Source organism: Brienomyrus brachyistius, chromosome 13 (assembly GCF_023856365.1).
Source record: "Brienomyrus brachyistius isolate T26 chromosome 13, BBRACH_0.4, whole genome shotgun sequence".
Classification (NCBI taxonomy): domain Eukaryota; kingdom Metazoa; phylum Chordata; class Actinopteri; order Osteoglossiformes; family Mormyridae; genus Brienomyrus; species Brienomyrus brachyistius.
Window position 1 is genome coordinate 18,526,889 of NC_064545.1, and position 25,092 is coordinate 18,551,980.

The 25,092-nt window shown below is 44.8% G+C and overlaps 1 protein-coding gene across 1 annotated transcript; it reads right to left on the bottom strand.

Moving 5' to 3' along the window:
• Window positions 1-579: 579 nt before the first annotated feature.
• ptpn9a (protein tyrosine phosphatase non-receptor type 9a) lies at window positions 580-22,111 on the bottom strand. The gene is made up of 13 exons (XM_048972999.1): window positions 21,533-22,111; window positions 13,539-13,682; window positions 10,942-11,031; window positions 9,643-9,767; window positions 9,393-9,498; window positions 8,984-9,094; window positions 6,847-7,163; window positions 6,582-6,669; window positions 6,051-6,120; window positions 4,682-4,760; window positions 4,211-4,361; window positions 3,685-3,889; window positions 580-2,491 (listed from the first exon to the last, which is right to left on the bottom strand). Exons 1-13 carry the CDS (start codon window positions 21,563-21,565, stop codon window positions 2,313-2,315), a joined length of 1,698 nt encoding a protein of 565 aa, XP_048828956.1. The 5' UTR covers window positions 21,566-22,111; the 3' UTR covers window positions 580-2,312.
• Between the last annotated feature and the right edge of the window lie 2,981 nt (window positions 22,112-25,092).

Below are 25,092 nucleotides of genomic sequence, written 5' to 3' on the forward strand. Positions count from 1 at the left end.
TCTAATTCAATTGGCCTACAGCATAGAACTTTAATTTGAACAAAAAGGAATTTAATTCAGCAAAATTCCAGTACCCAAATTATTTTTTATATGCATAAACCGTCCACACAAACCGCACATAAATAAAATATAATTTTTGGAGGTTCACTTTGCAACTACCTTGCAAGTGGAATGAAGTGCAATGATAAATATATTTCCATTTAAATAGGATATGAAATGTGTGATCAGATAATTCAGTAAATATAACCTTTTATAAATCTGAATGCTTGATAACAGTAAAAGTTTGAACTTTTCATTGATTTGCTCATCTCAAGTCAGAGAAATATAATTCATATTTGACAAGGCTTTGATTACACAAATAGATACTAAAATGTGAACGAATGAAAACATCTGAAGATGTGATTAAAAGGTAAACCATAGGTCTTGCAGTAGTAATGTTGGTTTTTGTACTGAACATTCGGTTCATGCACGACAAAGGAGGGACTCGCTGACGCATTACATCAAAGAACAAAATGTTTTGAAGATTTTATAGAAACCACCTGAAGAGTCATTTGAGACAGAAATGAAACAAAACGAGTGTGAAGGGATAACTTTTCCATTTAATGAGTTTAAACCTCTTACTTTTGGACTCCTTTTGGGGATTAGACGGTTCAATGAGGATCTTCCACTTAAATATTACTGACAGAACAAAGAACGTTGCCATAAAACAAAACCATATAAAAAAAAAATACATGGGTAATTATAAAGCAAGTATATCAAATTTGATTGTTTTGTAATAATCATACACAAATTATATTAGTTATACCAGAAAGTTAAAATATAAGTTAAGTAAATAAAAAATTAGAAAACCTGTGAAGTAAATGATAAAATGGGATTTACACGGTTTGCGCTGTAGATGAAATACGAGTGCAGAGGAGTCAAAGAAAAAGTTGTGAGGTACAGAACAAGCAAATTGAATATGAATTCAGCAGCAGAATGTCAGGTAGGAATGGCAGAATGGAATACACTGGTGCCAAGAGCCACAGAACGAGATCCCAGGTGGTTTAAATCATTCGAAAAGGGACCGGACGGTCTCTCTGAGGACAGCCATCCACAGCCCCTCTGTGGCAGGAGAGGAAGATTCATACCTTCAGCCATGGTCATCTTAGTGACTGAGCAACTTCCTGATTCAGAGGAGGTGGTCTCAGAATAGCAGTACTAACAAACACAAATTCGAGATCAGTTGGATTCTATTGGTACAACGTTATTAACCCCGGCAAGATACTGGTTGTTTATTCACAAATCTATTTTAAAATATTTCAAAATTAAAAACAAGAGTAAATGAAGTGGTCTTTATGGAAATGGGCTGGTCACAGAACTGTCGTGGAATGCAGTCAGTGTGGGACAGAAGGCGTTTCACACAATACACTGTGTATGCACTGGTTGCAGAAACCATTAAGCAATCTTTGGATAGGAAGCTTTTAAAAATACTTGGATTGTACTTATAACATTCAGGCCCTTATATATTAGCATTGGCTAGGTGGTGGACAGGAGAATGTGCTCACAAAACCATCTGCAAGGATTTACATACATAGATACATACATACATACATACAAAACAATAACACACTGCTGCTTCATTGCCCCCTTCATTTCAGCATAGTTTTTCCCTGCTGTCGTCAGTTGAAAATATCATGACACTGCTGATAAGCAGAAAATCCAGACCCAGTTTTCCCTTGAATGCATCCTGCATCTTAAGCAGACAGCTATCTTACTGGAGGGAAAAAAAATATGGAGGTATCTTCACAAGTTCGGTCTGGTCTCCCCAGAGGCCTGGAACGGGCCACAAACTAATCAGATCTTTGAGGTCTTGAAATGAAGTGCTAATTGCTGACAGTTATCAGGACAGTATCAGGATAAAGCGCCCAGCTAAAGACTCAATATTGACACATTATCCGGCGACAACTTTGCAGGAACTGGAAAGCAACCCCTCGCTGGGATGATGTGAAGGTGCTTAACATGATAGAGACCAATTAGACTGCAACGAGTACCTTAAACACTTCAAATAATTAGCTGTACAGTACTTCACAGAATACTCAGACTATAATAATGGGGGGGGGGGGGGGGAAGTCTAATGAAGTCTGGGTGTTCTCATTCAAGTGAAGGTCAAGAACCTTTAACTGGTGTCTTGTCTCCAGCCCAACTGGGATCCAGAGAGGAAGGTCACCTTTCTGTATGCAGTCAGTTATGTTTTGTTCATCCCATGGGCACCATCACTGCTGGCCCTGCAGGATGCCCAGCCTCCCCTCAGTGCAGTGGCCTCACCGATTGCCTCAGAGCAGGTCCCGCCCCCGAGCGTGCTCCAGGATGGCAGAGTAACAGAAGTAGTACTGCTCTGGGGTCTGGATACTGAAGGCCCGCTGTGTTCGCATGTGGCGGACTGTCTGCCAGATGTTCAGCGTGCCCACATCCTGCAGCTGGGACAGGCAGATGTCCAGGGCACACAGCGTCCCTGCAGCCGGGTGGGGGTGGATGGCACAGGAGAGATGCTTAGGCAAATGGGGGGGGGGGGGGGGTCTGTAAAGGGCTGGTGGTCAGTAACAGAGACCTGAAAAAGTCACCAAGAGACTGATCCCAGGGCAGGGCATTGTGGTACTTTAGAGCCGAAGTTTCCACACTATATAGATGTAAATCCAAATTACACTGAAATCCAAATCACATTAACAACTTGACAATACAAACTATAATCTGAACACTAATTAACCCTTCGAATCCCATCCAGTTTGAGCGTTTTTCTGTCCCTCTGATCTTACGCCTGTTACACTGCACGTACATGAGTTGGCTACATACGCTTTACGGTTTTGTTTTCAGGACATTCTGAGCTGCTCAGATGTGTTATAATTTGAAGTGTAAACGCTGAAAGTATCTTGATATCATTTACATTAGGGAAGAACTACTTGCGCCTATTGAAATTTATTAATTTGTCTCATCTAATATAAAAATTTGCAGGCAATACAAATATAATCCTATAAATGCTGAGATTAGAGTGTCTATGATGTGGGAATGCAGGGGCTTCATTGGGGACCTTTCTATGCCTTAGTATTGTGAAGGAATACATGGTTAGTGCCAGGCAGAAACGAATGTAAGATTTTGCATCCATTTGGTAACTTGAAGTTCTGATAGACAGCAATGCATGTTTTTTTTAATATTTATTATTTTATAACATCTGAAAGAAACAAATAAAAAATACTGCTTAGTTTATGATACACACGGATATAGCAGCTGGCTATTGAGTCTAATGCTGAATGTTTATCACTCGTTTTTCTGCCTATATACGCCATGATTGGCAAAGTGAAATTTTGAGAATGAAACTTAGTCGGCATTTTTGCCTCAAACAACAAACCCACGCTGCATATCCAAAGTTAGGAGCCTGTGATTTATAAATGTGATAAAAAATTAACCCGTTTAGCTTTTGTCAGGTTCTAAGCATTAAACTGAAATGGTAACATAAAACTTGGAAATTGGAAAAGCATCACTTATTCATTTATGTGTGACACTGCTATTAAAACCAAAATCAGGGTGTATTTTTAGAGAGATCTCCAAAGTACAACAGGGAGTACAACTACAATTCCTTAAGTGTTACACCACCTGCTGACCAAAACAAAGTGTTCTATGCAATGTGCAAATGCAGAGATTCTCCCACACCTGTTCTGCCAATCCCAGCACTGCAGTGGACGACCATGGGCGGTCCTTCACGAAGGTTCCACCGTGATTGGGCGGCCTTGACAGCTGCCTTCTGCTGTCGCTTCACAGTGCCCAGGAAGTCGATGAGTGTGACGGCGGAGGTGGGAACACCGTAGTCCGGCCAGCTGAGGTACTGGAAGTGGGTGACCTGCCTCTGCTCACAGTTCTGGGTGAAGACAGGGTCACAAACAGTATCATGGTCACTCAAAGCCACCCGTCATCCTACATACAGTACTGTGCAAAGTCTTAGGCAGTTGGAGATGTGCTAGTTCACTTAACCAGGAAGGGCCTGGAAGATCTGAAGCTATGGTGTGGCTCATGCCACCCTGATACAATGTTATATTCATTTAAAAAACCAGCCTCAAAACATCCTATAAATGTCAGGTGTACCAGCACCTCCCATCCACTGGGTGGCACTCAACGTGTTGCCATCAGCCTTGCAGTCAGTCAATATGGAGGCAGAGTGCTTTGGGTGGTTAGCCCCTACCTCGGTGTTGTGCAGCTCCAGCGTGGTCTGATTGTAGTGGGAATGCCGGTCCACTCGCTGGTTTACCACAGCGATATGGCCATACACCTCCTGGCCCCCCTCCTCCGGTGGCCAATACTGACCGCACTTATGGCGCCCCCCCTCGTCTGTTCTGTGGACCCGGAACACAGAAGCCCCACCCCCTCTTAGCAAGCGCTCTCAGTACCATTTAAAAGTTACTTTCATGTTATTTTCGAAAATGCATTTGGGTACAAGAGACCAGAAAAATTGAGAAATCAGACCATTTATGACATTACTAACATGTAGAAACAAAAACCTTACACACAGAACCTTACATGGCCATTAATGTTCAGGTGGACCTGTCACAGAACATCTGGATGTAGTCAAAGTGCTAACTTTGAAGGTCAGTGACCTAGTGGACACTTAAGGAATGTTCCGACTGGAATTTGGTAAAGCCCAAAGGAATGGTACCTTGTCGTCATAACCATGACCAGAACATTTTGCTCCCAGACCATCCTCCAGAAATGGCTGTAGGTTTTCTCCAAAGGTCCTGCAGAAATGGGCAAAGGCAGTTATTTTCCTGAAGAATCCCTGAAATGCTGTTTGTTTTAAGTTATATGGATAACCAAAATACAGATATACACGTTATCGAATTAGACTATACATTTCCTCCAGGAATGGCCTTTACACCAATGACCCAAAGCATTATGACCGATATTCGCCTTCCAGTAAAAACGGTGCATGTTAAGGTCTGGGATATTGTAGTTGGCAAGCAAATATTCACGGAAGACATATTGAATACAGTAGAAATGGCCAGGGATGAAGATCTGAGTGGCTTTGATAAGGGCCATATGATTACGGTCAGTCCAGGTCAGAGCATCTCCGAAACATCAACGCTCGTGGAGTGCTCACAGTAAGTCATGGTGAGTACCCACTGAAGGACTACGGTGGCACAAATGGCAGATAATTTTGATGATGGACATGGGAATAATGCGTCACTACACGCAGTGCATGGAGACCCGCTGTGCATGGGCTAAGCAGCTGTGGATTTCACTTGCCGGTCCAGCGCATCCTACAGGTGCTCGGGGTGTACCCGCCTCCCCACTTGATGCAACAGAAAATGGGATTCGTCGGAACAGGCGACCTTATGCTGTCTCAAGACCTAGTTCGGATGCTTGCATGCCCATCGTTAGCGCGTTCAACGCTGTGCTGGGGTCAGCACGGGCAATCTGACAGGCCTGCGGCTACAGACTCGCACGCAGCAGGGCCCGATGCACTGTGCGTTGTGACACATTAGTCCTACAACCATCATCAAAATTATCTGCCATTTGTGCCACAGTAGCACTTTTGCTGAAATGCAGTAGATGCGACAGCCCTCATTTGCATTCTGTGTCTAGTCGTAGCCACCCAACACCTGATGCCATTCCATGGTTTTTCTATCCTCAGACCGCTCTCAGTAGGATCTCACCGTGTCCGAGCATAAGTGCCCCACAAGCCTTGACGTTTTGGGGATGCCCTGACCTAGTAGCCTGGCCATAATGACTTGGTCATTGTCAGTCACTTAGATCCTTATCCCTGCCCATTTCTTCTCCATTCAGCATGTCAGCTATGAGTACCGAATGTTGACTTACCATCAAATATATCCCATACCTTGACACGTACCACTGTCACTAGACAGTCAAACATTATTCACTTCTTGTGGAGGTGGTCATTATATTTTGATTTAATGTTTTGAGGCACTATTCCCCTGGTTCCAAATAAAAGCACCAAGACTCCAGCAGAGTTTAGGGAAGGCTGGGCCCTGAAGGGTGCTGCATTTAATGACTGCAGGTCTTCGTACCTTGAGTGCCGATGTAGGCATTTTTCTGCTTGTATCCGTCCATAAAGCTGGCGTTAATGTAGTCAGAAATCTGAGGGAATAAAAAAAAAAAAAAAACAGCTGGTCACCACAGTAGCTTCACGGACAGCTTTTCTGATTGCTAGTTTGCAGCGGGTGATGAATATAATAAGGCAACAGGACTGAACAAACAGCAGGATTGCTGAGCAAACAAAGAGCAAAGGTGAAAACGAGAGGCCGTTCCAAAACTTCATTCTGTTCCCGGACTCCGAGGGGAAAACTGCCTGAGCACTGAGGTCGTCATTCTGATTCTCCAGTAAAAAGGGTCACATGACTGGAAAATGCGGATAAGATTGGGCTGGACAACACAGCGCAGCCTGTTTAAATTTACAAAGCTGTCCATGCCACGTCTACATAGTCAGCTCTGTAGGTTTCTCTCTCAGAGAGGTCAAGGATGGATAAAATGCAGATTGCTTCCTCAGAAACGATACTTAAGTCCTACTGTGAATCTTTCTTAGTTCGGGTGAGACGTACCTCTCCCTTCCTTGGTTTCAAGTGGACTCGGGATTGGTCAAGACACAGGACATCCCCATAACGGTTCCTTTCCTGGTTCACAGGAGTCCTGCATGGACAAAAGCATTTGGCTGCACTGAGAATGAACTCGGCTGCTAAACCAGTGTCTTGTAACCATTTATCTTCAGCTCTTCACTCCATCACTGCACACGTGACCACACCATAAGACCATCTGCTAAACTCAGAGATGTTATCTGAGGTCTTAGCGGTTAACACGTGCACTCACAGGGCACAGTGGAAGGTTCCGGATGGCATCTCCTTTCGGATGTCCTCGTACTCCTGGTAGATACCAACGCGTTGAACCCGGGCCACGTGAGCCGCCAGTTCGACCAGGCTCATGGCATCAGAACCAGGGGTGTGGATGGAGACGCTGCGTGGGGGCAAGCCCACCAGCTCGTCCACCGGGTCCACGCAGCTGTTTTGGCCTGCCAGCAGCTGCCGGTTCCAGCCGCACGCGTCCAGGACCAGCAAGCCGCCCAAGTGTTGGGGCAGGCAATCCTGAGGTAGGTGCTGCCGGAGGTCGGCCATCTTTACCATCTGGACCTGCAGCGAGTCAAAGGGAGACAATGAGAATAATTCGAGTTAAGGGGAGGCAGATGGCTCAGTGATAAAGCATCCTCGGAAGGCTGGACCTTGACGGGTGCTGACTCCCTGATCAGACAGCCAAGGTTCTCCTCAAACTTTTCAGCATGGAAACTCCTACGATCTCCTACATTCGTACAGAGGTACACTGGACCTCCTGGCCAAACTCCCAACCAGACTCCAAACATGTAAATCACCATGTAAACCCGCTGTATAATAAACCAGCTACATTATTCCTCAATACATCATCTCCATTCCACAACACAACATTGGGTGAAAAAAAAATGTCCGCGGTCAATTTTCATTGAACAATTAAGGGGCATGTTATACACGACATTTGTGAACACCATTAAGGTCAAAGCCCAGACAGGGAGTGATGAAGGACAGGCTGTACATGCTGTCTTTGTGGGCATGGTCACCTGAGCGGAGGTCAATGTACCAAATGTGCCAAAAATGTATCATGGCCATTAAATCAACTTCCTAGTCCAGCTGTTTTCCCCCCCCTTCTTTGGGGGGTTCGAGGTATAGATTTCATTCAGAGAATCTCTCACAGAACAGTGCAGGAAATCTACAACAGGACATCCTGGAAGACACCTTTGAATGCTGTTTCTTAACATATGACTGCAAAAAGTTGAGTCTATCTATACAGGTTTAGCCTGCAGCCTGAATGTTTTTGCCATCAGGAGGAATGAAACATAACAACCCATCCCTTTCATGCAATGACCTCCCAGGGGGCCAAGCAACATGTGGACAGACATGAGCGGCCTCATGATGCCACGATAATGGAAATCTAACCTGGAAGCAAGTGAAATGGATCTGCCTGACAGCAGGAGAGAAGCTGAGAAGGCCAAGCAGTTTGCACACAGCACAGAGACTGTACACACAGACAGACACACACACAGGTCTAGGTGACTGGAGCAGCGTAAATAGAGCTTTAAAGAAGCCACTGGTGAGGACACTCTTGCAATTACTGATCCCAGTAAGGATCTGGCAAATAAGTCAAACTGCAGTTTCACCCTGTTTTTGGATTCATCAATACAGAGCAGCTAAAGACAACAGGAATAAAAAAAGTTAAAAGATGACACTCTAAACCTTTACAGGAACCAGTGCCTGTATTTATAAAGCATCTCAGAATCAATCCTAGAAATCGTGCCAAGAGTCTCAGTAGGGTAAGAGTTTGTCCTGCCTCAGCGTAGCACGCGAGAAGTAAAGAGCTTCCTCTGCCCACCCCCAGCTAAGAGGAGGGGGTCACGTTTGGCAGAAAGTGACGGGATGATTTCGCAACACCCCGAGTGGGCAAATGGCTTTAATGCCGGCATTCTGTAATTCTCCTACCAAATCATGGTGACGTTTTGTAGTTCTCTGATGTTGCACAAATAAATGATGGTGAACTTTAAGTTCGTCAGACTGCACATGATTTCGCCTTGTAGATGGAGCGATTACGTCACTTGTTATATTTGCAACGAATAAAATTCCATCTCTATCAACCCGATATTTTGTAAGCTCCGTGTTGTCTGTCGTTTGCTGGGATGTGCGTGCAGATCTCCACCTGATGGTCATTGTCTGGCAGCTTCTAGTGGCTTAGCACAGCTCTGGAGTTTCTCCTAAATCCTGTCTGAGCTGGGAGTACAACAAGTGAGGACCAAAATCATCGTCACTTTTATGAGTGTTTTCCTACTCAGACGCTTTGCAAATATGGGCATAGGTGTGATTAAGTGGGCTGTCTCTCTCCACCCCCCTCCCCCCCCCCCCCCCCCCCGAGCCCAGGCCAGCCCACCCACCCTCTCTCTCAGCTTCTCCTTCAGCAGCAGGCTCAGCAGGTTGTATGGCACACGAAACCACACCGGTGCTCCCACGATGAACACCTTCTTCAGCCTGGCTGGGAACGCCCCCTGCAGGAAAGCAGGCAAAAGACACCGGTACGTATAGACTAGCCTAATGATGCTCCGACGACATGCCATGTCTGAGCCCACAAACACATCCAAGGAGGATCCCGTCTGAAAAGTGTACACGACATATATACAACAATCTTGTGTCTTCAAAACAAAAGTGATTTCAAATCGTTATTTGCCATTATTAAAATTACAGACAGCATTTAAGTTGATACTAAAAATGAGATTAACACCATCACAGAGCTTTTGGAGGAAACATTCCAGTGTTAGGTGAGTGATGTCATATGCATCCCCGAACCTTGAGTAGATTCAGTATCTTCTTGCTGAGGTCCAGCTCAAAGTTGGTGTAGCTAGAGCCAGCCATGTCATAGATGAACACAAGGCCGTTTCTCTGCGTCTCATAACTGTGAGGAAATCAGAGAGAGAAAGCGGGGACCCAATGAAGATGCCAGACTTTCAGAACTTGTCCCCTGACACATCTATGGGTGCCTGCAAATACACAGGTGAGACTAAGGGAACAAGTACACCCCCCCCCCCCAGTGCTGCACCTCTCCACAGCTCTGTCCAGCAAGTAGAAGAGGGCCTGCAGGACCACATGGTTTCCCGTCTTGTTGGGGTGGTGCAACTTGGCAGTGTAGAGGGCGATGGAGGCCCCAGCTGGATCACGGGCATCCTGAAAGGAGGGGGAAGATGGAGTTTCCCCAGAGGGTCCCTGTATCATAACTGTGGTATTCAATGCTATTAGACAAGTTAATCTTAAATTTTGCTTTAAGCAGAGGCTCAAAAAACCTATTAGTTGGCAAAAAAACCTGATTTTCTTTCATTACTTCAACAGTAAAACACTAAAAATATTATTCTAGTACTCATACAGTGTTACTAGCCCTTGTTTTTCAAGCCCCTCGTACTGCTGGTGTATTTAATTGCATGTTCTGCTTTGTGGATTTTGCCCAGGCATCTTGAAACTGCTTTGGACTCGAAGAGAGAGAATGTGCCATTCCAACACTGTCCACACGAGGGAGCCCACAGCAAACTAAACCTAAAAAGGGAGCGGCGCCAGGCAGAAGGGAAGGCGGATTCAAGCGGACTCAAATGAGTTTCTAGAGAAGAGAGATATAGACGCCATTACACAGCATTTCAGGAGATCCAGCTGTTAAAATGCTGAGAAGCGCATTACAGGCGGTCAATCATGATAAAATGTCCTGGGGCGGCCGGATTCAGACGAATCGTTGAATAGGTTTCCTGCGGTCAGCGAGCCGACCGAGCCAGCAATACTGGTGTTTCACATCCCACTTTGCTAAGCAACAGTAACCAAAACATGCAGGGGGAAAAAAAAAAAAAGAGAGAGAGAGAGGGCCCCCCCCACTTCCAAAAACCAGCATGAGTGCGATAAGCTTCAGTAGCCGAATTTCAAATGTTTACAAGGGTCACTTTGCTTGTGTGGGAACAGAGTCAGGCTGTTTCCCCTCTTAACTCATAGCTAAAAATACTTTTGACCGGATGTGAGGTTGGCTGATGAACCGTGCGAGATCGCTTTGTGTGTCAGCGTCAGCGGGGGGGGTGATTGATAATGCCTGTCAGTGAGATCGGACTCTGCAGCATACAGTACTGTTCGGCTCATTGCCTTGAAGTTTTACGCTCCTCCCCAAATTCCTGTGACCAATCCCTAGGCATCCCCACAGCTCCCATGACGACAGCAGGGCAGATGCCAGAGATGAAGATGGGACGGTTGCCGTGACAACACCCACAGCCGTCCACCGCTGGGAAGCAGCATCACTGCATGTTGCGATGCGTGCTTTTGTTTTTGCCCCAGCCTGTGTGTACCCCTCCCCTCCCCATCCCATACTCACCAGCACAGTGAACTTCCCGCTCAACAGCTCGGATCTCAGAGGCTCCTCCTGAGGCTGGAGTTTGACGATGCCCTCCTTGAGACGAGTCTCCTGGAACGCGCATGTGCAGGAAAATAAGCGCAGGTTCTACTGCGCACAGCCAGGAAGAGGAGCCGAGACACCTCTATGGGACTCGGCTTACAGTGTCGCAATTATCACCTTCGGCCGGATTCGCCAGAGCCACTGTCCTGACCGAGAGTTTCGGCTGAAAGCCACCGGCAAGCAATTATGCAACCTGATATGTAACACTACTCACTTCACCTTGCCACAACAGGGACAGAGGTCTGCAAGAGCTCACACTAAGCTCCACGGGTTACCAGCGGCTGGGGTCGGGGGGTAGTTTCACTTTGCAAACTACCATACCCGTTGTGCATGAGGGTGCAGATAAAGAGCGAAAGCATCAGTTGTGTGGAAGCACTTTGCATTAAGAGTGGATGAGAATGCAGTCGTCTGTCAGTATTGCAGAGCAGAACTTGAATGTTCCGCAGCAGGACTGCAATACAAATGCATCTTGAAGAAGACTGATGCAAAGTTAGCCATAGATATGCACCCATTAGCCTTTCGGAGCAGCCTACCCTGTCTCTCATCACTTTGACTTTATATTATTTTGCATAATTTACTTTCTACTTCCTCTTTGCCAAAATAATCAATGTTACAACGAGAGTTAGCCCTGTCACTTAGCTGTATCATCTTACATAATACGGTACATATTAAACATAAAATCTTTTTTGGGAACATATTGTGATTAGGGCTGAACGGTATTTGAGTTGAAAATTAACTATACAGCCAAAATGAACTTATCTACCTAACAAATTCTGTCAGTTAAGTTGGTGATATTGCCAGCAGACCCAAAGCAGTGCTGATAAATCACTAGCTTTTGCTCAGTATCCTCTACTGAAATACAAAATATTCCCACACTGCAGAAGAGAAATGTCTTTCCATCACAGGTTCTTGTTCGATTTTCTCCTCTTCGTTCGCCTATGTTATAAAATTTCTCACGAATGACCCATATGATGTATGAGTGAATCAAACAGCAAGGACGAGAATGATTATGACAGTCAGAGCTCATGCAAAAGCGGTAAACTTTAGATATTATTTTTAAACATACACTAGATATTTTTGAAAAGGAATCACTGTTAAAATTGCAAAGCTCACTAAATTTTGTTTCTAATCCCAGCAGTACCAGCAGATTATAACAGTCCTTGCCATGTGACAATTGCATGCGCATGATCATATGTTCATATTAACATCGCACATTGGGCAAGCCTAGCAGGGTGCGGTGTGGGGTGCTGTCACTGCACACTGCCGCTTTGTGTGTGAGGGGTTGCATTTTCACCCAGTGTGCTGTCTCCAGTTTCCTTCCACTGTCCAGAAACATGCAACGTAAATGAATCAGACTGCCTTATACTGATCACATGTGGGACTCTGTAATGGTTAATGTGTTCTTGCCTTACACCAAATGCAATGTATTATATATTATAAACAATTACTCAATGAAATTGTCAGATTAAAAATTGGTAGATTACTCCATTGTCCTACTATTTAAACATCGGATCAGGCTTCCCCTACACTGAGTTATGAATACGATGATACTTCATTTGCAGATGTGCCAGCACAGTTGCATAGGAAGGATTTCGTTTTTACATCTTGTTCTCCAACAGCTCACACATACGCAGGTGAGAGCAAAGCATGGGGCAGAGGGTCAGGCCTCCATCTGAGTGTTTCCCAATCAGGTCCTGAGGGAAACACTGACAATCCACATATTACTGAGTGCTGGCAGGGAGCAAAAATGTGAACTGTCTGGCAGGGAGCAAAAATGTGAACTGTCTGGCAGGGGTCTGAGGACCAGGTTTGGAAACACAGCTCTAATTCCCCTAGAGCAGTTTTCAGGTTTAACATCCAACGGTGACATGATTACTCCAGAGCACAGGGCGGCAAATATGTAACTTATGGAACTGTGCAAACAGGTGGGTCTTCGGCAACTGCTAAATCGATTTCTGGTAGTTAAAACGGGCTACAGCCAAGAACGTCAAAGAAATGATGCGATAGTAGCATGTGCTAGGCTAACAGCTGTGATGCCAACTACTGATCCAGCAGTAAGGGATGCTAGGATAACGTCTGCTAAGTCGCTAGCTCTCATTCTGCACGGCCATCGCACGGATCTGCCAGCCTGCCGCCAGGCTCTTCGGTTTCTCCGCTGAGATCACTTCCTATGCTGCTCAGAGCATGGGGCCGGGTTCCCAGGAATGTGAGAAGAATGCAGAACAGGAACCAACGCTCGCATGGTCAGAGCGATAAGGCAGCGATCCCCATGCAATGTGACGCATTTTACAAAAGGCAGTGGGCTGCATCAGCCCCCCCCCCACCCTCACATACACACTAACCAGCAGTAATATTATCCGGAAAGGGGGATAATCAACATACTATTTCTGCAAGTAGAAGAAAAGGTGGTTTTCAAGAAACCTTTGGAATACAGCTTTTGAATAGAACATGATTGGTTTTCCAGTAACCGGGAGATTCGTTCTGCGATGTACATTCACTTCCACTCATATACTCACCCTATAGCTGTGGAACAGCTCGATGGCTCGGAGGACATCAAATTTTCGAGCCATGAGAAACTTGACAGCCACGTTCCAGGACAAGGGAGAGACCCCATGCTGCGTGGTCCACTTATTGATCTCCTCCAGAAACTGCTTTGTGGCCTGAGGAAGAAGGGGAAAAGAAAAACCAACACAATAATTATACTGGGCCGGTTTTCGGTTATAAAAACAGACGGGATGCAACATTATGATTGTTACAATGTGGTAACAAAGTACATCTAGACAGACCAGGAGGTTTGTACACGAATGGCATGATTGACGCTTTCGGATCACAGGCATATGCCAGCTATGGGGCATCCCAGAAGAACTTTCCCCTCACGAAACAAAGAGCAGAAACATTCATTCTTAAAATAGTGACATCCACCAACACAGACAGATGCTCATTGTCCAAGGCTGGTCTTTATATATCACAGAGTCACCTTTCTCCCCCCTCCCCCCTAGAAGCAGCTACAGGTCCATCGGAATTTAGACTTCAAAATTCAGGAATAGATTCTTATTTCAAAATCACTGCCATTTTAAATTTCAGTATCTTGCTGTTTACTTGTATTTGACTGTACTTTGCTTGTATATTCTACATATTGCATGTAATTGATCACTTTTATCATTGCTGTTTAATGCTCCTTATTAGTCTGTATTAAAAAATGTGTAATTTTAAAGCTTTTCGATCCTTATATTTAACTGTAAAGCCGCTATACTCCGACAGATTTAAAAGGAAGGACAGCGCGTTCCGCTTCCAGGCTCCTCCGGAAGCCTCGCACGTCACTGCTCCCGGCCCCAGGGTCTCTCGGCAGCTTCGTAGAAATAAAAGCAAACACCACCTCCCCCCCACCCGAATCCCAAAATGACCAGATAAATTCACGGCCTGCACTCTTCATCTCGTGTAACAGGGCAAGCCTTCGATGATCACGAATGCAATAAAGGCTTTGCAATAAAACCTATACCTTCTGAAGCTGGGCCATGGTTATCCACGTTCGCACTACATGGAGTGTCCTGTTGTAGGTGAAAGGCACGTCTCTCATTACCGAGTAGAATGTTCTGGGACATGGTGGTTTGGTTAACACGGCGGAAGCCATTTTGAGCTGAAGGTTAACCACATTTACGTTAAACATCCCTGATCCTGATGCATCGTGGCGAACGTCAAATGATAACTAAACAGAAATGTAGAGAAGTCCTGACTGCAACACATTCCCACATCCTCTAGGTCGGGAAAATTCACTTAAACAGGAACAAACTGTTTAGCGTATCTCTGCCCAGATATTTCAGCTATTTGAGCCAATAAAATAACCTGTTTTTTTTTTGTTTTTTTTTTTTACTGTGGGTGTACAATCCCTGCAGGAAACTTTTGAAAGATTTAGAAATTTGGAAATTCAACTGCTATTTATTTGCAAGTCACCATCTGCTTTCAAAATATGCCACTTATATTTAATGTACACATATATTTTGCATCATGTGCTTCAGAGCAATTCTGGCGTGGCTTTGGCCTGCACGACCATATCTAGATGAACATACATCACACACACACACCTGTTCTTCACAATTCTACCCAGCTGTGTCATACAGACCCGAGACGCCTCCTCGAAGCTCTTGAGGTTGGAAGGGGTTACAGGAGGATTTCGAAAGACCTGAGCCTCCACCACTTTACAGGTCAGCAGAACATTTATAAACAGGAGGAATTCATCACCATTACTACCCACCCAAGTAGGGGAGATTAAAAAGGAAAATCCAAGTGACCTGGGCTTACACACACACACACACACACACACACACACACACACACACACACACACACACACACACACACACACACACACACACACACACACACACACACACACTCTTAATTCAGTGAGAGGGGTGAGCTTGTTTGGCACGGCGAAGTTTTGTGATGCCAAGGATTACTGCAGACCCAGCAGGTTACGTAAACCTGCCCAAACACATCATAACAAGGAATGTGAGAAATTGAAATCACCTTGAAAAGTATTCAAAAATGTTATATAATGTTATTTTACAGTGATTTGGGTTTGTATTTTTTTCAGCGCCCACAACAAATAACCATGGTAGCACCTACCACCCGAGGGCGCTACGCGTACGACACTGAGAACTCTGTTTAGACCATTTGTTAATAAAAGACAGATGTAGAAAATATTTTGTGGGTTATCATTAAATAAGACATTATTATTATGATGACCAGATCACGTCAATTCAGCAGAACAGCCATGTCTGTGGGCCGTTGAGCGAGGCCCTTAACCCCCAGCTCCATAGGTACCGCTGCTGGTGGCTGCCCTTCGCTACCAAGCTCACCTTCACCTACATGTGTGTCTGCGTGTCATGCAGAGCAAGATGGCGCTGGTGAAGAGAGAATATGCTAACGGGGATCAATAGTGTCACAATTCTTATTCATTCATCTAGAAATCCAGATAATTATCTACCATCCATCCATCCATTACCATCCGCTAGTCCAGGGTTCAGGTCGCAGGGATAGCGACTTCAGGAGAGGTACCCAAAACTCCCTCTCCCCAGCCACCTCTACCAGCTCTTCAGAGGGGATGCCTAGGTGCTCCCAGGCCAGCCGAGAGATATAATCCCTCCAGCACGTCCTGGGTCTGCCCTGGGGTCTCCCCCCTGTAGGACATGCACAGAAAACCTCTCCAGATAGCAGATACCGCCTGGGAATCTAAGTTTCAAAAATGTTTCAATGGACTGACACATTTGGTACGCACTTCTCAGATACTACTCTCTACCATCACCGAAGTACAGAAGATTTGACATTTCATTCATAGCTAAAATGATCAATCATTCATACAGGAAGCAGACTGAAATGGGATCCATTAGCTCTAGCTCACGAAGGATGCTCTCAGCGAAAGTGTCCTTGACCCAGGCAGTGTTACGTCACCATGGTGTCCGACAGGCTGCCTCGCACACACAAATACTTCGCGGGCGTTTCTCTAAACCAGTATTCACAGAGCATAGCATCATTAGTCAGACAGCGCCCTGTACATGAGGATGCTTTGCCCTCTCACTCACTCCCCGGCATCACGACCCTGCAGTGTCTACTGTATGGAAGCCGCAGGTTGGACCGAAGCAAGATGTGGGGAAGGATTGGCGAGTCTGCACTGCAAAATGGCTGTAGGTGTTTGTCTGATAGTTATTAAACTCTGTGCATACGTGGGGGTGGGGTGGGGTCGGGCTTAGGTTAGTCCTCACTTCCTGCTCCCTTTAAATCTGCAGTCAGCCAGAATTTAGGAACAAAGCGGTGGCCTAAATTGCCTGGTTTCCATGATGCCTGTCCCGCGCCGCCTCCTTCCGAACCGGAGACACTGAACAGGAGCCAGCTGAAAATGAAACCCGGCCAGCCTCTGGAAGACAGCATCGGCAGCAATTAAAGTGTCAGTGTTCAAGGGGACCGTAAGAGGATCACGAGCGCGTCCGCACATTTCCTCCAAACGACAGAAAAAAATGCCACCTGGACTGAAACAGATGGAGAACATGCTTCTCGCAGACTTCAGGAAGCAAATGCTCTTCACTGAATCATTCAAGAAAGCCATGAAATAGGAACAAAGAGTAAATTGCAGAACAAATACTGAGTTGGTCTATCAGTGTAGAAGAGGAAGAAGAAACTTCTTCTGAAATCCAAGGTGATTCTGTTGGCTAAGCTGAAAAGGGCGGTGAATTCCTTTTAACAAGCTGATTACTGGCACAACTTTATAAAGACAGATTAAGAATTACAAAGAAGAGGCCCAACAGCAAGCATAAGAAACACACTTCTGCTTAAAACTGTTTTGACCTTGGCAGTGTATATCAACACAATCGCATCACAATTTGGGTCCTCATGATTTATAAGTAATATCAACAAGCAACACGTGTTAACCCAGTTTAAATTATATATGATAATTTCAAATTAATTCATAAACACAACTCTCAAAATATCACTGCTTCTAAAAGACTGTTAGCAACCAGTCCTCAAATGCACACATATTATAAAATACATGAGCTCCAACGGGCAATGCGACGGACGACCTAAGGACAGGAATTGTGTGGGTTTAAACATAATACAATGTTTTAAAAACGTGTTAACAAAATAAGCTTGCAAAAACAGGTAATGAGTAATAGGTTATGCAATTAAGAGATATTCATAAACTGGGCAGTTTAATAAATATTGCTGGGTTTATGGGCATAATCATGGAAATCTCATTTCAGGCGAGATGCAATGGATCATCAAGTGGTTTAAAAAGAAAAACCTACTTCAGATGAGCTTGTAGGTTTAAAATCAGGAAAAACATTACTCCACTCATTACTTAAAAAATGTGAAATCAGTCGAGGAGTTACTTGTACATTATTTTTCCTCAAAAAAAAGCAAAAAAAAAAAATATGCTCCTTCTCAGAAAGGCAGCTTTGCCAACAAACCACAGTGAACCATAGTACCTTCACTGAGGTGATTATGTCACTTTTGTGGTTCCATCTCTCTCTGATATCATCTCCTGCTCCGGGAATCAAAGCTTTTTACACCAGAAACTGGAGATTGTGTCTTTCCAGTTCTTCACGCATCACACAATGTTTGTTTTCCTCCCTTAAGAGAAGATGCCACGGCCCAGAATCACGTCATGAGAGTTCAGTAGTAGGAGAGACTAGAGTTCTCCTCCATCTAAGAAGATACGATGCAGAAGGTGGTCACCCATAATTTCTGACATAAGCTCTGGGCCGTTACGTTACCAAGTCAAAAATCCCTTTTGGATGTCAAATCCCGTGATTCTCTCTTGTAAACAGTGATTTGTGATCATTACCCAGCTCAAGCAGATGTATAAACCAATGCTGTATGCCATTATGAACACCTTTGCACTGGGAAGCATGCCAGTCATTACTCTCCCTAAGAGTGCTTAATCTCATTTACAGAAATCTAACGACAAAACAGTTAAAAGTTATGACCCATATATGGAACACCTACAAAAATTATACACTGTTCGACAGCTTTGTTTGGTTAATGCCCCAGATTTCACGTGACCCAAGACTGCCCGTTTCCCTCAGCCCTGCGTGGGTTATCCACCCACAATGGTAAGATGCACACTTTCCCCCGCAAATGATGAAACACTGGCTATGAAAGCTACCCACAACACAGTGCACCCAGACCTCTGCAGCAGGTCCAGGGCAGGCCCCGAATCACCAAAACACTTCCAAGTAGTTAAATCGTATGGGTTAGTTTTTTAATGTGGGTATACATAGGTGGGCTGAATTTTACATAGTGCACCCATGGGGTCAGCCCCCCCATTTCCAACTATGTTTTGCACTTTAAGTATTGTGCAAACCCTCCATTTGCTACTGTTTGCATGTTGCGCTGTATACCTGTATATGGATGCTATGTCAAAGCCCACTTTTCTTGGCATTAACTTCATTCCTTGCTACTGTTTTTATATTTTTCTTTTACATGTGATCCTCTAGACAAAATATTTATAAAATGTGAGATTAGGACCAATTAGCTCTAAAATACAAAGAACCGACACAGGGGCGCAGGCGCCCGCGTAAATGCAGGCACATGTGGCCAAATGCAATAACAGGTTAATCTGAGGCCCAGAGTCTACATTTGACTTCTTGCTGCAATCTCCTCATTAGCATGATTAGAAACACAGATGACATGCTGATATAATCACCTACTTCTGCTACTCAGTGCTGTTCCTGGAAGTCAAATCTCAGAGGAAAGAAAAAAAAAAAATTTTTTTATGTAAAAAGACTCTGAATTAAAGGGAGAGAGAAAACACAAACCCCCAAAGTCTAGTCATGTTTTTACCAGATGAAGAGATTACCGATAAAGCCGGAAATTAATACAGATAATGTTCTTGTGAAAAAAAAAACCCTTTTCTTCTTTTCTCTCTTCGTCATTCAAGAGAATTGTTCTCATGCTGCCCCACGGCCTGACAATCACACTTGAAGCTGTGGGCGGTTCTTGTAAAGAGCAGTCTCTTGAAAAAGTCAGGGGGAATTAAAGGATGCGGGACAGCTTTTGCGCTAGCCTCTGCTGCCGCACTTAACACACGTCTCAGACAACACTAAAGCCAGGGAGCCCTCGTTCAGAACATGCCAATTCAATTGTGGCAATGTTTACACAGATGCACAATGTATGTCATACATCATTCTAATACTAGATGTGTAACACAGGACACTGACAGTCATAAGGTTACCTTCAGATAGTATTAAAGACAAACGCCTGGGCATCACACTATAATGATCTTCAAACCCTTCGTTTTAAGCTACGCGTGGAACATCCGCAGAAGCATCTGTACAAGGGAGCCTCTCGTATTTGAAAACGAAGGTCCCTAGCATGCAGTAAATGCTTCGAAGAGTCTGCCGAGTACTGAATCCTACTGTGCTGGTGAATCCCAGGTGGGTGGGAGGGGGGACTCAACCTCCGGACATAGACGGGGCCATGATCCAATTACCAGAGGCAGCCTAAAGCAGAAGCAAAGTGCCAGCACAGGGCTGCTATCCAGATGGGAGGGAAAAGGGGGGGGGGGGGTTAAGTCCTAATCCATTTTCAAATAAAAAGACATTACCACAATAAAAAATAAAGAACTTCACCAGCTGGGTGGGTGATAACTACTGACTAGAATTTTTAAACATCCTCGAATCCATGGTAAAATCTGAAAAAGTACCAAATCACACAGGCCAACCAGAGGAAGTCACAACACAAGACATTTCCTGCCAAACATGTTAACGTCAGTGACCCAGCATTAACCTACGTTTCATTTCTTCATTACGTCCAAACAGCTCGCTACTACTCGTTAATCCAGCCGTTTTCTTGCTCTGTCTGAATGTGCACAGGACAAAGTTAACGCTTTTGTGCAAAATGGCACGTTTTGTTCCATGACTGCATTAATTACTTTCCAGCAGCATCTATGCAAGAGTTCAGTGTGTCGTTTTCAGACCTCATACTTCGATCCCTTCTGGAAAACAACAGGAAAGCAGCTGTGACACTAAAACGGCGCCACATGATCCCACCGTTATGGGAGGAAACGGAGCGACTCGATGCATTTTGTTACCCGGTCTAGTTGGACACGCCATGCGTGTCAAATCACACCTGATCGGCCGTGACAGTCCAGTACACCTGGCCTCAAGGGACCCGAATATGTGCAGTAAAATCGCAAATGTCCAATCTGACAGATGAGCTGCTTCCGATTATATGGTAGCAGGTTCACGACTTCCTGTTGGACACTCCGGCTGTGCTGCTAACCGCATCCTCCCCGTCCGGAACAAACTACCTGCAGCCACGTGACCGGCGTTTCACCGCGGTCACACGTGGCTCTAGTGCCAGCGTAAGCGTGGACAATAAATTAGAAATTGCAAATACAATGGCTCTGAAAATAGCTGACGTACAATACCGACCCTATGGATAACTCATCGAAAGCAAAACTGAAGCAAAGCAGCCAGTTAGCAATCAGCCTGACGGAAAACGACGTGTCCGGTAGTGAAAGGGTTAAGCAAGATGCCCCTCCAGCCAAGAAATTAAAGGGACCAAACATTCCTTAAATGGCGGAGGTACTTTTTTTCGTTAGTTACTTGAATTTACAGATATTGACCCCACTCGCTCCTTCACGGAAATTAAGTTACGAAACCACGGTACAAAATGTCTTTCCCCAGCGTTTGCTTTATGTTGCGGGCTGCGCAACTAGAGCAAAGAAAAACTTTCTCCCTATTGATATTCCCTTCACCTACTGCTTATAAACGTGTGATGGGAGGAATCGGCGGCCCTGTACCTCTGAAAAACCAAGAAGCGACACTTAACGAAGAGGACATTATGCCGCAATTATTTAACCACATGCCAACTTTTAGGGAATATTTCCCCGTGTTTGCAACGAATACATTTAACCGTGTTATTTAATCGGCTTTTTCTTATCCATTCTCCTATATTAGCGCGAGCAAAACATATCCTTCACATGTTCAGGAAGACACATTTAACACATTACCTGCTCCTCCTCTGCCGACAAACAGGCGGCCATTCCCCACGTCCGTGTCTGCCTAGTCGATTCGGTTATCCAAGCAAATGGCCACTCGAGATCCTTCAAGGTTTAAGTAATAAGACGCCGTTTTGCACAACCAGAGATAATCGACAGTCGCATGCGTTTAACTACGGATCACGTAACCGTGCATGGCAGCCAAGATAGTCAACCAGTCAAATAAATAAAATAAAAAAACACAACCAGCGCGCTATGAAGAATTAGTATATTTTGGCTTTTAGCTATGGACACTTTTCCCAAAATTAAGAAAATCACTACAACGATTCGGCTTCATTTAAAAAAATAATGATGCCATGTGCATCTAAAAAAACAGGCTAACTTTGTTATATGCGATGAAGATCGGCGACCGAGACGGCGAGAACCATGTTCTTCCGACAACCCTAATTAATCATTTTAGAGGTATGTTAGTTAAAAAGTACGGCGCTGCCGAGTTCCAGCGTCACGCGCACTGGGAAGCGGACCTCACTGAGCCCCCAGTGTCCCCCTGCTGGTTACACTAGCAACCTGGGCGGCTCGAGCTCCCCCTCCATTCATAAAAACGCAAAAAAAGGCGGCGCGTCACAGCCTCCGTCACGCGCTCACGGCCCCCGCGCGCAGAGCGTCGCTCTATTTCCATAAGTTAAAGAGCGGAATGTCGCCGGTGATGCTTGAAGTTAATTACTCTCCACCCCCATTTTCATCGGTAAGTGAGCCCCCTCCACCCGCATCCTCACCCCCACCTCACTTCTCGTCACCGTGCCTGCACTTTCCCCCAGCCTTCCAGAGTTTTTGTGCACTTTCTCGGCAAAGCCGGGGCGACAGCCTCATTTCCTCAGAGGGAGCGCCGAATCGATTTCATGTCGCATGTTACAAGATAAAGTGGGGAAAACCCTCTCCTTCACGAACAATAAGTGCATTAAGAGGCCATGAAGTTTGAGCTTAGTGTTTTGTTTCAGACACATTTTACCCTGTTTCCTTTGTACTATATTTTCAAGTACTTTAGAAGTTTATTATAAAATAAGTTTACTCCATATTCCAGTGTTAAAGTTTTCTGATGGTGTGTGACTGTTTCTGATGGTTGGGATATTGCCCGTGATCAGAAGGTTGTGGGTTCAAATGCTGTAATCGGCAGAGTGATTTCACCATTAGGCCGTTGAGCAAGACCCTTAAGCTCAGTTGCTCCAGGCACTGGCTGACCCTGCTCTCTCAGTTGTGCATTGCTTAACAAAAAACACCTGCCCCACCCCACTAGTAGAGTGGTATGCTATGTATGGTGAAGTCTTCATCCCTGGTTAAAATTAACCACAGTTTTGTCATTGTTTTGCCAGCTACAGTGGCAACCTATATATCAATTTTTCTTACACATAGGAACATCTAGAAGGTGCATCATTTCATCTGCTTTTCCGCCATTTACTGGAAACAACATGTCATAGTGAGACACCATATCTCATTTTCTTCACTAGAAGGGCTCCCATCAAAGATATTTTGCTCTTGATCACAAGGGCATTACAGCATGTTTGCTCACTTGGAAGGGCACTCAAGAGGGCACTTCATGAGGTTTTTATACTAGAAAGAGAACCTCAAATGTACCCAACTGTAAGGGCACCTTATATGGCATGGCATCACGTTTTCTCCATTGGAAGGGCACCCATAGCGACTATTTAGACCATTGTAAGGGCACGATATAAAGCACTGCATCCCACTTCCTTCACTAGAAGGGCACTCAACATCACATTTCCTTGCTGATTTCAGGCAACCGAGAAGCTGGGTTGCCAACTCTCATGCATCTGGCATGACACACTTTGTGCCTTTTATCTCACGCAAGAAATTTTATGGAAAATCTGTATTACTCCATTATAAACCCTAAAACTAGCTACTTCAAAAGCATCGGTGCAGTTTGCGAACCCTACAGACTATTTGCAAGGTGAGAAACATACGTAGGCCTACATGCATAAGCACAGGCACACATGTGAGACTTGTCTCAAATTGAAAATCTCACTCTAGCCAGATGACCAAATCTGGCAACCCTATAGATGGCGCTAAATCATGTGAAGGGCTAACAACAGCAGCGTTTTCGCCTCTAAAGGGGACTTTAGCAACGTTTTTCAGGCATGGGGGCATTGGGAGGGTTGGAAGCAATAGGCTAGCCCGATGTGGCTCAATCGTATGCCGCTTTGGACAAAAGCAACTCCTAAATAAAAGTAAATGTAAATGTATTTGGTGCTGTGTCGGGTTCTTGAATTAACACTGTAGTAGCATTTCAATTGAAATTTTAAATTATCCAGAGTGTGTTATGTGGGATAGGCTGCCCGAGGCAAATCTCACAGTTCGAATGAATTTCATGTTGAGGAGTAAAACAAATTGCACAATATAAGGTGATGGGAAAATTCCTGTCTAAACTGACTGGCAGCTGATGGTGAAACGTAAACACCATGAAGCACCATTTGGCCATAACACGTGAACTAGTATAAACGGAGGATGTGGGGTTTGGCATGTGTTCCGCTCAGTGAAGACGGTGTGCCGTGATGGACCCTGATTTATTCATGTTGACTTGTAAAGAAGGAGAACCTAAATGTCAACAGTAATAAGCTGACCAGATAACTCATCTCAGGGAGGACCCTTTGAGCTAGGATGGGATTTGTCAACTACCCTTTCAGTTAAAATAATCCCCCGATTTCACTTAAGCACAGTTCTTGCTGCATGCTGATTGGTTAGTCTCCTATAATCATGTATGCCACTAATGTTAATTTGAAACAGCTAGATTAGTCCTTTAGTCATGGAAACAAACCAGTCGAAGCACAAGAAGAATTGAATTATTTAACCAAACATGGGAGCCTATCAGTTTTAAAATAGTTTGTAAAACCTGAAGTAGCTCAAGGAATCCTCCCTGACATTGACTATCTGATCACCCTATATCAATGACCTTGATATTACAAACTGAACTGAACCAGAGGCAAACCAAACCCACAACCGTTACGAACTTTATAAATGCAAGGAAATGAGATTACTGCAGGGCATGTTGCTTTAATTTGAGGGTAAAGGGATTGAATATATAGAAGTAAAACAGAAACAAACATGTTTCCTGGAAGAAGATATACCCCTTCATGTTAGGGCAGTGGTTCTCAAACTCGGTCCTCAGGCCCCACTGCCCTGCTATCCCTGCCATACACACTGCTGATTACCTGGATCAGGTGTTCAGTTAATCAGAAGCTGAAAGACAGCTGGGACTTGTGTGTGGGGCAGGGATAGCAGGATAACAAGCAGGGCAGTGGGGCCTGAGGACTGACTTTGAGAACCACTGTGTTAGGGTGAGAGGAAAGTCCCCTTGCCCTGACCATGCGTCAATGAGCCCCCTTCGAGAGCAGAGCTGACACCCCTGAGAGAAGCGGGCAGCAGCTTTATGGGCAATCATTACTGATGGGAGATGGGAGAAAGCGAAAGCTGTCACTCAGTATTTTGGAAGTGGACAGAGGAAGTCACACGACCGCACACTATAATTCCAGTCATAACAAAATGCATTTTTGCTTGTT

Coding starts and splice junctions, on each gene's coding strand:
- ptpn9a (XM_048972999.1), bottom strand. CDS start 21,565: ATGGCCGCCTGTTTGTCGGCAGAGGAGGAGCAG. Junction 9,095..9,392: donor AGATACTGAATCTACTCAAG/GTTCGGGGATGC, acceptor GCTTTCCTGCAG/GGGGCGTTCCCAGCCAGGCT. Junction 4,761..6,050: donor TGCCTACATCGGCACTCAAG/GTACGAAGACCT, acceptor CCATTTCTGCAG/GACCTTTGGAGAAAACCTAC.